The following is a 12,448-nucleotide window of genomic DNA, read 5'->3' as shown; positions in this document are numbered from 1 at the left end:
ACAGTGACCACCAGGGGATAGCTCCTGCATTGAGCGTCTGCCCCCTGGTGGTCAGTGTATGTCATAGCAACCAGTCATTCTGCTGTTCAGTTGATTTGCATATTAATGTTTTATTATATAAGACTAGAGGCCCGGTGCATGAAATTCATGCACAGGGGTGTGTGTCCTTCAGGCCAGCCTACACCATCTCCAATCTGGGACCCCTCGAGGGATGTCCGACTGCCCGTTTAGGCCCGATCCCCGGAGGATCGGGCCTAAACGGGCAGTCGGACATACCTCTCACAATCCAGGACTGCTGGCTCCCAACTGTTCGCCTGCCTACCTTCCTGATTTCTCCTAACCGTTCTGCCTGCCAGCCTGATCACCCCCTAACCATTCCCCTGCCAGCTTGATTGATGCCTAACTGCTCCCCCGCCAGCTTGATTGACCCTAACTGCCCTCCATGCAGGCCTGGTCACCCCTAACTGCCCTCCCCATGAGGCCTGGTCCCCCCCAACTGCCATCCCCTGCAGGCCTGATCCCCCCCCCCCACCCCAAATGCTATCCCTTGTAGGCCTGGGTCCCCCCAACTGCCCTTCCCTGCAGGCCCAGTCGCCCCCAACTTACCTCCTCTGCTGGCCTGGTCTCCCCTAACTGCCCTCCCCTGCAGGCTTGATCACCCCCAACTGCCCTCCCTTGCAGGCCTGGTCACTTCCAACTGCCCTCCCCTGCTGGCCATCTTGTGGCAGCCATCTTGTGTCCATATGGGGGCAGCTATCTTTGACCACATGGGGACAGCCATCTTGTGTGTTGGGGTGACGGTCAATTTGCATATTACTCTTTTATTAGATAGGATATCATCTTACACTTGATTTGCTGTATTGTTTTATCAGGAGTGGAACTAGTGTGAGCCACTGCATGTTGACCAATTAAACTCTGAAGAGTTTGACAGAAGAGTCTAATACTTAAATTCAATTCCCCTCCCCATCCTTATCTGTAGTTTTGCTTTCCACAATTTCAGTTAACCATGGTCAACTGAGGTCTAAAACTATCAAATAGAGAATTCCAGAAGTAAACATTCTTAAGGCTTAAATGGTGCATCCTCCTGAGAAGCATGATAAAATCTCTGTTCTGCTGTGTCTTGCTTGGTATGTGAATCATCCCTTTGTCCAGAGAGTGCACATAGTATACGCTCCCTGCCTGTCAGGCACTTAGTAGCTCTCTAGTCTAGGTTATCAGATCAACTGTTGTGTTATTGCTGTGCTTGTTGTCACACAACCCTATTTTAGTTAACAGTGCTCCATTCACATAATTTTTATTACAGTATATTGTTACAGTCATTCTGTTTTATTATTAGTTATTGTTGTTAAGCTCTTACTATACCTACTTTATAAGTTAAACTTTATCATAGGTATGTACATACAGTTGTCTCTTGGTATCTGTGGGGGTTTAGTTCAGGACCACTGAGGATACCAAATCTGCAGATGCTCAAATTCCTTGGTTAGCCCTCCATATCTGTGGATGCAAAACCCACGGTACAGAGGGCCAACTCTATGGAGAAAAACATGGTATACATAGGATTTGGTACTGTCTGCAGGCTTAGACATCCACAGAGGGTCTTGGAATGTATCTCCTGTAGATAACGGGGACTACTGTATGTGTGCATCATGAAATTTAGGTAAATTGTCTGTACCTAATGATCCATTCAGTCATTTGGAATGAATTAACCTTTTGCACTCGGATGTCGAGTGTGACTCGACACGGTTAGCATCGGTAGTAGCTCGAGAAACAAACAAGTGAGTGCAAAGGGTTAAAGTCTTTTTTTTTTTTAATGTCATGAAGAGACATTCATGAACTTTTGGATATACCCCAAGAGCTGAATTGGTAGTTTATTTTGGGATTTAAAAAAAAAGAAATAATTACTCCAGTTATTATTAACTGCTTTCTGGTTGTTCATTACATGTTACTCATTACTGGTTTTATATGAAACCTTATCAAAATAGCTAGGTAATGCACTTTTGAAATAGGCCTTCATTGAAATGTCATTTTTTAATTCTTAAGTGCAATCTTGTTCTCATGGAATGCCCATTATATTCTAAATTATTCAAATGGGTGTTGCTCAGTTTCATAGAGTAAATCCCATTCTCCAGAATGGTGGGAGGTAGGGAAGTGGAAGCAGAGTTGCTATCCTGGGCAATATGGTATGATGGGGAGAGCAGGTCTTGAGTTCTGATCCTAGATATGAGCTAGATAGGTCTCTAAATAGTCGTCACTTTTTAGTTCTGATTCTTTTTTTTCCTTAGTTTTCAAAATGAGGGCATTGAAGGATCATGTCATAGGCTCATTCATTCATTCATTCGCTTATCATATGTTTTTGAATACCTACCAGCTACTAGAACTTTCTTTGAGTTCTTTAGATACATTTGAGTGGAATAAAGCTCAGCTTCCATAGCTACAACTATAGCATCACCCTTTAGAGCTGAGGATGGGAACAATACTGGAAAGAGTGATGTGCAGGAAGCCATGCCAGAAGAGCAATTAAATTCTGGAACTAGGTCTGGTTTGTGGATCACCAGGGACTAGGGTGATGATAATAGCTTCAGTTGATTTGTTACTATATACCAGGCATGCACTAAGTACCATATAAGCTCATCCTATATAATAAAAGCCTAATATGCAAATCGATCGAACTGTGGAATGACTGGTCGCTATGATGTGCAAACGTTCAATGCAAGAGCTTCCCCCAGCCTGCAGGCCCTGGCCAGTGAGTGGGTGGCACCAGGCCAGCCAAGGTGGGTGCCAGCGGGGGCCCCCCAATCACCCTGCAGAGGGAGACAACCGGTGGCAGTGGTGGGGGGTGGAGCTGGCAAGTGGGTGGTGTCAGGCCAGCCAAGGTGGGTGCCAGTAAGGGCCGCCAGTCACCCCACGGATTAGTCCTGATCGCCGGCCAGGTCTATGGACCCTACCTGTGCACGAATTTTGTTCACCAGGCCTCTAGTTTAATATAAAAACACTTTGGTGTGGATGCAGTGTCATCTTTTTTTTAATAGATGAGGAAAAGAACGGGCAAGAAAATCACCTAAGGCCACATAGCTAGTAAAGGTGAGTCAAACTCAAATTTGTCTAATGTCAAAATATAAAGAGTGATTGCTAAGCCTGGTTGTACCTCTGGAGGGCTCTGCTCCAGATCTCAGGAATCAGAATTTCAGGAAGTACAGCAGAGGTATGTTTATCTTTACACAGTCCATCAATTGATTTCAGTGTACAGTCAGATTAGGGAAATCTTGGGTAAAGTTTTGCCTAGAATTATAGGGAAAGGTGCTTGTGGGGTAAAAGTATAAGAAACTGAATGAGTAAGAAAGTGTTGGGGTTTGGAAAGAACTCCAAACAAGGTGTCTGCATTCACATCTCTGTTTGAGGGAGTGAAGTGCTATTAGGGAAATGATGAAGAGCATGCAGGGAGGCCTGGTTCCAACCCTTGCTTCTTTATAAACTAGGGATGTAAGTGGAGGCAAAAAGAAGGTTGGACTGGTGACTTGTAAGTCCTCATGAAAGAGCCACAGTTCTGTGATTATAAAATAGGTAAGAATTAGGTATTGTGTAGGCTTCATTTGGATTGAATAAATATATTTTCTTGGGGGAAAAAGAGTCTAAAAAATTGTCCTTAATGAGTACAAATTTACATAATTTTAGACAAACATGAAATACCAAATCAGAATATAAAAAATATTTTATAAACAAACCTCTATGGTACTTTTTATCCTTATTTTTTCCCTGGAAGTGATTAATTATTGACTTACTAAGAGATATCTAGAAAAAATGACTAATTATTAAAGTTTACTATTAATACTCCTCTGGCCTTTTCAAATCCCTTTAAATAATAATTATGTATTGGTATTTGCATGTAGAATGTCATATTATATTTTCTCCAATTGTTGAGAAAATGCCCAGTTGAAAGAAAAATGTTCACTTAAAAGTTAATTTGCCAGAAAAGGTACTTTGCAACTTCTCTCTAGAGTAAACTATCTCAGTAGTATTTTGTTACATTTTAATAGCTTTGTCAAGAACTTGGATGAGAATGTAGAAAATGTGATTGTAAAATTTTCAGCTAAGGGAAATTAATAAGGAAATACATCAGAATATAGGATTCATAACAAATCCTATATAATAAAAGGGTAATATGCAAATTGACCAAATGGCAGAATGACCAGTCACTATAATGTGCACTGACCACCAGGGGGCAAATGCTCAATGCAGGAGCTGCCCCCTGGTGGTCAGTGCACTCCCACAGGAGGAGCGCTGCTCAGCCAGAAGCCGGACTCACAACTGGCAAGTGCGGCGGTGGTGGCGAGAGCCTCTCCCGTCTCCGGGGCAGCACTATGATGCCCGACTTCTGACTTAGGCCAGCTCCCCCTGGGCCTAAACCAGCAGTTGGACATCCCCCGAGGGCTCCCAGACTGCAAGAGGGCGCAGGCCAGACTGAGGGACCTCCCCACCGCAGTGCACAAATGTTGTGGACCAGGCCTCTAGTCTATAATAATAAAAGGGTAATATGCTAATTAGACCGCACATCCTTCTGGAAGTCATTCCTGGATGAAGCCAAGGCCAGAGTGAAAACCGGGTCCTGAGTGCCTGCCAGCAGCCAGAGGGAAGCCACCTAGGTCCTGGGTGCCTGCTGGTAGTTGGAGTAGGGAAGCCTGGGTCCTGGGTGCCAGAGGGAAGCCGGTGCTGGCAGCCCAAGGAGGGAAGGGGCAGGAGGGTTAGTGAGGGATGACCAAAGGACTGAACAAGCAGGCTGCGTGGGGCGACCAGGCCGGCAGAGTGGGCTGTGGGGGGTGGCCAGACCAGCAGGGGGGGCAGTTGGTAGTGACCAGGTTGGCAGGGGGGGCAGTAAGAGGCAACCAGGCTGGCGGGGGAGGGGCAGTTAGGAGCGACCAGGCCAGCAGGGAGGGGGCAGTTAGGGGCGACCAGGCTGGCAGGGTGTACTGTGAGGGGTGATCAAGCCGGCATGCAGAGGCAGTGAGGGGCTATCAGGCTGGCAGGGGGGGTAGTTAGGGGCGACCAGGCAGGCAGGCAGGTGAGCGATTAGGAGCCAGCGGTCCAGGATTGTGAGAGGGATGTCCGATTGGATCCCCAGGATCGGGCCTCAACCGGCAGTTGGACATCCCCCGAGTGGTCCCGGATTGGAGAGGGTGCAGGCTGGGCTGAGGGTACCCCTCCTCCCTGCACGAATTTCGTGCACCAGGCCTCTATTATAATAAAATGGGCTAAAGCTAATAAGTTCTTGCATTTATGTGTGCTCTCTCATACCTCCATTTTTTTCCTATAGGATAGAGGGGGTTATTGCTTAGTAATATTTCATGTGAGAAAAATCTATATGTTGCAAACTCAAGATGAGCCATTATGTGACATAGTTACCCCAGACTGAATAAGTAGACCATGTCCTTAGTGAGGGAAATGATGATCTTCAGTGCTGCTGTGTCCATTTAGTCTGCGTAGAGCATGTGGTGTCTTGGGAAAGGACACTGAGATGATAAGGGAGTCTTAAAATTGTCAAGAACTTTATAAGCACCCAATTTGTTTAGCATAAATAAAACAAAATTGGGCTAGGAAATCATTCCACTTTTCAATGTTTGAATGTCTGTCTTGGAAATATCTAGAGTAACCTAGTGAGTGGAAGTTACAGGGGCAGATTTCGTCTAAGTGTAGGAAAACAAAATAGAAGATTTGACCGTGGGATAAGCTGCTGTCTCTGGGAAAATGCAACCTTCAGTCAGGGTTGTGGGTAGACACTGGGTGGATAGTGGGATGTGGTTTAGGCTGTTTGTGTGTGTGTGTGTGTGTGTGTGTGTGTGTGTGTGTGTGTGTGTTTCTCCAACTTTATAAGTATATTTTAGTGAATCAGTTAGCAAAAATAAATTTAGTAAAATATTTAGTCAAAACTGAACCCCCCTTTTTTAATATCAGACTTAGATATAATCGCCATAAAATGTAGTCCATGTCTCAAACAAGGACTTTTGTGGTGATTACACAAGGTAATATAATTGCTAAAATTACTTACTTCCAATTGGTTCTCCACACTTCATTCAGAGTAATGATTACCAAATACTAGTCTCTTCATACCACCTCCCTGCTTAAGGCACAGTCACTCTGCATTCATTTTAGGATAAAGCTACCCATTCTTAACATGGCCCACAAAGTCCAGCAAGGTCTACCGCTACCTGCTTCTCCAGTTTTCTGTTGTATCACCCTCCATTTCCAATTCAAACATGTCGGCCTTCTAGTAATTTCTCAAGTGTACACAATGCTCCCATTTGCTACACATCAGTTGTCATGCTGTTGTTTTTTCTGCATGGATGGCCTTCTTATTCCTAGATGACGCCTGCTGTCACCCTCCAGGCCTCAGTTCATTTTTAACTTAAGCAAGGAAGTGTTTCTAACCTTCCTACTGAGATCTCATGTCCCATCACACATGCTCATACTCTGTATTTCTCATTCACAGCATTGACCACTGTTGCAATTTATATTTGATTATGCAACTATTTGATTCATTATCTGTTTTTCCTGCTAAAATATAAGCATCCAAAGGCATTTTCTGTTCTTAGTTCACTGTTGAACCCCTGGTACCTTGCAATATGTGCAAATCACACTGAATGTGTTGAGTCAGTAATGTAAGTGGAACACCTCCTATAAAGTACTGAAGAGAACATTTAGAGAAAGAATGGGATATTGTGACCCTAAGGCGATAAATTCATTTTATATAGTGCTTGCATTTTTAAAGACTTTTTTTCACAAAAGTCCTAAGAGCTAAATGTATCACATTATATTAACTTTACAGATAAAGACATTTTATCTTTGTCAACTTTACGGATTAGGGTAGTTAACCAGATCAAGACTCATAGTTATTAAATGGAAAATTTAAGAGAAGAAACCATGAGTTTGAGATTTTTAGGAAAATAACCAACAACTTGATATACCCAGGTGTTATATCCATCACTTGCTTCAAATGGCATAGTGTCTTACAATTTTTTTTAATAGGACTGTCTTAGTTTGGGCTGCTATAACCAAATACCATAGACTGAGTAGCTTACACAACAAACATTAATTTTTCACGGTTCTGGAGGCTGGGGAGTTCAAGATCAAGGTACCAGCAGATTCACTGTTGGGTGAGGGATCTTTTCTTGGTTTGCAGACAGCCATCTTCTTGCTGTGTCTTCCCATGGAGAAGAGGGAGGAGAGCTCTGGTCTCTTCCTCCTCTTTGCGGGCATTAATCATAACATGGGTTCTACCTTCATGATCTTATCTAACCCTAACTACCTCCCAAAGGCTCTACCTCCACATGCCATTGCATTAGGTTTCCACGTGTGAATTTTGGGATACAAACATTCCGTCGATAGCAAGAACTAAGCTATGTTTTATTAATATCTATCTAAATTATAATCATAGTTTTAAAAATTACATATGGTATTCTCCATTATATTTCAGAGACCTTGACAGGTAGGATTTTAAATGTGAAAGTAACACTGCCATCTAGTGACAACTAACCTGAATGAAATTTGAAAACTAGACTTGCTGGTTAAGGTCCCAAGGAATGGTGAAGCAAGTTATTCCCACGGAGTGGGAAGGGCACATAACTTAGGCAGTCATTTCTTTTCAGAAACCATTTGAGGCAGCTTATTCTTAAGGAGGTCATGAATGAATAATAAACAAAGCAGATGCCCTGGTTTGTAGAATGTTACCCAGGTAGTAAGCCGATGATTGTGCCACTTGACTTTGATCTGTCTCCATTTTACTCACTTTCGCCACAGCTTCTGAATGAGGGAATTTGTACTCTGATAACCTAACAAAATGTCTTCATCTTAGTTTAAAGAGCTAAGCACATTCAAGAACAAACATAGATGAGGAAATGAGTCCTTGGTAAAATTTCTGGTTAGATCTTACAGCATCTAAAGGAAGAAGTGGAATGCCAAAATAAACTTCATCTATCCCAAGGGAACACTTAGAGCCACTTTGAATTAAATTGCTGAGTGATTTAATGTAAACAACATAATAAAACACTCCAGACACACAAAATAGTTAGAAAATGAAGTATAAGAATTTTCTTTAACACATTGAACCACAAAGGAAATTTGGATAACTTATTTATATCTCTTAAGTCCTAAATTTAATATGGTAGATTTTTAGCTGATGTATTTTAAATGAATTATTGTCCTGATACATTAATATTGCCAGCAAAAATATTATCTAAAATTCCTTGAGTTAAATTTTTTTTATGTACAGAAGCCAGATCAAAAGATATAAAAATTAATCTATTTCTCTGGAGGCCTAAATAACAAAAACCCATCACTTTCAAAGGATAATTATATTTCTGATTAAGGTGAGAAAATTATATTTAACATTTTTAAAGATAGTCTGTAGAGGATTATTCTATTTGTCCAGTTACTGGTACACGTAATGAACAGTCTCCCTAAGGTGTTCTGACTTATGGTGTAGAAATAGCCTAACTGGAAATATTAAATTTTTTATATAAGTCAATGAAAATTATTGGTTTTCTGACACTACTTATTACCTGGTTTCCCCTTCAGGAATAATATTTCATATACTGACAATAAAGAATGTGTAACAGACTTGCTATTTTGCCAAGAGTTAAGTTGGGAATCTCAGGGCACAAACCATTTTAAGATAAGAAAAGCATCTGAGTTGCACTTATTTCTTAGCCAATATCCTTAAAATAATAATTTTATGTTTATTTCTGGACAAGTGTACAGATATGATCTCGTCTCTTGTTTTCATGTGATAAACTGTTCATATGAAGAATGTGGGTAGTACCAGACAATAGCAGATGACAATCTAGCAAGAATTGGATTAAAATTAGTTGCCAAAAAGTATTGCATCAATACCAAAGGGGGGACAGATTTTTTTTGGAAAAGTGTGTTGTGCAATGTGGTTTTGATTAGCTTTGCATGAGACACAGCTGATCTAGGACCTCTCCTAATTTTGGGTCAGGGTCAAACTCTAGAGTTGTGCTGACGATGAAACCTGAAAGATGGGTAGTTAGTAAGGTAAAGAGCTTACAAGCCGGTGGTGGTGTGGAAGGGGGCTGCGTGGAGGCTCAGAGTATTCTAGAGAGAATATGTCAACTGCAATTGGAAAAAAAACCTTAAATATATAGAGAAAACATAAACATAAAGCTTGGTTTGAAGTTCTTGGTATCTAATCGACGAACAAAGGATTCAACACTGCAGTAGTGTGGAAGTGAAGAATATACGGAGGCTCTCTAGGGCCGTGGTCGGCAAACTGCGGCTCGCGAGCCACATGCGGCTCTTTGGCCCCTTGAGTGTGGCTCTTCCACAAAATACCACAGCCTGGGCGAGTCTATTTTGAAGAAGTGGCGTTAGAAGAAGTTTAAGTTTAAAATATTTGACTCTCAAAAGAAATTTCAATCGTTGTACTGTTGATATTTGGCTCTGTTGACTAATGCGTTTGCCGACCACTGCTCTAGTGCTCTTGGTACCAGAACAGCATGGTGGGGCAGAACAAGAAATTGACTTTGTGCTGGAAGAATGTACTCAGGCGAGAATAACAGTAGTAGAAATGATAGGTCTAGCTTTTATGGTAATGCAGAGCAGAAGAAACCAGTTTCTCTTGGGGTTTTGGTGAGGGGAAAGTGGGAGGTTATTCAACACTCTTGGCATTTACCACAATCCTTAAAGGGAGCAGGGTGAGGTCTGCAGCATGTTTGCAGTTTACCTGTGCCTTTGGCTGTGTTTTTACCTTGGCTTTATTTGTTCAGCTAGGATTGTGTCTAAGCAGAGCCTCCGCATCTGTTCTTAACCTCAACTGCAGCCTCATCCTGTTACCCATGTGCCGGACACTCCTGGCTTACCTTCGAGGATCCCAGAAGGTAAGAAACATAGAATTCTAGTCACAGATTGCAGCATACAAATCCAGTGCAACAGCAGCAGGTTAGTCCTGCTTAGTTCTCCTGGTCTGATTTTCTGCTAGAGCCATTGCTTCAAGAATGACAGGAAAGACCATGTCACCTGCCAAGATGATTAGTGAACTATTCCAGAAAACAACACTAAAGGCAGAGGGTCATCGAAAAGGTTACTAATAGTGGCATTACGTGCTATGCTAAGCACTTCACATATATAACTGTGAAGTTTCACAGTGATTCTGTAATCAGACATTGCAGATGCAGAAGCGGAGGAATAGAGGGTTTAAGTAACTTGAAGATCATGAGACTAATGAAAGGCAGAGCTAAGATCAGTCCTCGTTCTGAGCTCTTTCCACAGTACTCTGCCTCACCGCGATCCTGTTTTTCATTTAGTTCAGTCCCCACGAGCACACTCAAGCCCTGTGGCTTTTGAGCAATGCATAGAATGAGTATTAGTGTTGGTGGCAATTTATCTCTTAAAATACATACCTGTTTTGAGCCACGTAATAGGCTTAGAAAATGTCTTGATTAAATAGTGGTGTCATGTGTGGATATTTAGTGTTGTAAAATGAAGGGTTTAAGAGAACAGACAAGCACTTTGAAATTCTTTTTGTCAATTATCCTTGTGTGTGTGTGTGGTGTATGCTGTACTGTGGTTATTCCTTTCTTCTCTAAGGTGATAAGACACTGCTGCATAGATACTGATATTTTAAAAGGAGTTGTTAATGTGAGGTCACTTTGCTGTCCTTTGAACTTTATATGACTGGATTTACTACAGTAAAACTTCTCAACCTTTCCATGTGATTACATTTGGAAACTCTACTTTTAATGTGGCAATTTGTGGAAATAACTCTTGGTTGCCTACCATTGTAAAATGCTGGGTTGCGATCTCTGCGGCTGGCTTTTGGCTTGGCATGAAGAAAAAGGAGATAAATGGTAGGAGAAGACAAGTGCCCATCTAAGTCTCTCAGTATTTAATGTCTTAAAGAATTGTCCCTGAGTGTGAAACATAGTTATTCAAAGATGCTTGACATTTTACTTTTCTTAAGATCAAACAGGCATTTAAAACCATAAATGAAATTGCTTTCTTTAAAAAAAATAATCTTTCTTTATTTTTACTGCAAAAGGAAATCATATATATAGTGAAATTCAAAAATTCCAGAAATATCCGAAGTAATCAGTGAAGGTTTCCCCTAGCATTTCTCTGCCAGGTCAACTGCTGATTACAATTTGGGGTAAATACCTACGGATAAGTTAATATAGAATGCTACTAATTTTAAACAATATAGGATTTTATGTTTTATAACTCTTACCTTAACAATAAATCTTGCACATTTCTCCATAACAATAATAAGTCTGCTCACATTCTGTTTAATGGTTTGAGTGTTCCCTTGATTAGATATATCATAATTTGTCTCACTGATTTTTAACTTGATATTAAGCTTTACTTCTGTCATGTTTCTAAAACATTGATATTATAAAAATGCTGTAGTGAAAAGCTTTGTACACATACGTTATTTACTGCATCATTTTTACAATAGCAAATGGTTGTCATTTAGGTTCCAAGCAGGAGAACCAGAAGATTGTTGGATAAAAGCAGAACATTCCATATCATCTGTGGTGTTACTATCTGTATTTTCTCAGGTGAGGAAACCAAAAACTGTTAAATATTATGTTATAATCATATTTTATAAATGGTATTTTTATTATTCTATAAATTATTTACTGTCACAAACTCGTGATTTTCTTATGCAGCTTAATTTTCTCTTCCATGTTTTTAAAGAAGGTTGTCTATTGGTACTACAAAAAATACGTGTGTCTTATGCTAAGTTTGACCTCCAAGCTGGTAATGATTGTTTCCTAGAGGTAAATAATTTAATTTAAAAAGATTGAAAGAAGCAAACTAAAAGTTTTTAAGCTCTAAAAGTAATGATATGATAGGAGGGTAACTGCATCAAAATTGGATTGCAAAATGTAAATTCATTGAATACGACACCACCCCAAATTATATTTGATAAATATTTCTTTAAAAATGATACTTACTTAGAGGAGCATATTTCAAAAATTTGTGGAAATTCGTCCTGCTCAATTCTAAGTTAAAATATGAAGTGAGAAACTTTTGTTTTTTAAAAATCATTTTAAAATAAATTTTTATCCTGAGTATTTATATAATACTTTAAATACTTTGGAGCAGAAAGTAATAAATATATGATTAAGTGCATAGACTCTGGAGATGGATTATGTAGGGTTTATCTCCAGCTGCCCTTCTGCCCGGAGAACATGCATATGAAGTTCTTAGGGTAGAATTTGTTATGATAGTTTACAGTCTGAGGGGTAATTATTTCAGTGGCATAGCCTCTGACATTTTCATCTGGTTGTTATTTGTAGAATAGATCTATTTTGGTGCTAGGGACCTTTGGTCTGGATAGTTATGTAAGGCAATTTTGAACCAGGAGTGTTTGGATACAGCTATTACCAAGATATATTAGACTTTAAGCTTTTTAATAATTACCAAGCATTTCTTTACTTTC

The 12,448-nt window shown here is 40.5% G+C and overlaps 1 protein-coding gene across 4 annotated transcripts in view; it reads left to right on the top strand.

Moving 5' to 3' along the window:
• The window catches only part of NOX4 (NADPH oxidase 4), a 168,251-nt gene that overhangs the window by 16,783 nt on the left and 139,020 nt on the right, over window positions 1–12,448 (top strand). For 2 of the 4 annotated variants that reach the window (XM_079787431.1, XM_079787433.1), the window contains exons 3-4: window positions 9,774–9,884; window positions 11,477–11,561. In XM_079787431.1, the coding sequence (XP_079643557.1) occupies window positions 9,774–9,884; window positions 11,477–11,561 (196 nt within the window). The remainder of the gene's footprint in view (window positions 1–9,773; window positions 9,885–11,476; window positions 11,562–12,448) is intronic. The other 2 variants (XM_079787432.1, XM_079787434.1) reach the window with 1 other exon arrangement.

Source organism: Cnephaeus nilssonii (assembly GCF_951640355.1).
Source record: "Cnephaeus nilssonii genome assembly, chromosome: 13".
Lineage (NCBI taxonomy): Eukaryota > Metazoa > Chordata > Mammalia > Chiroptera > Vespertilionidae > Cnephaeus > Cnephaeus nilssonii.
This window is presented reverse-complemented; position numbering and strand designations above follow the sequence as displayed.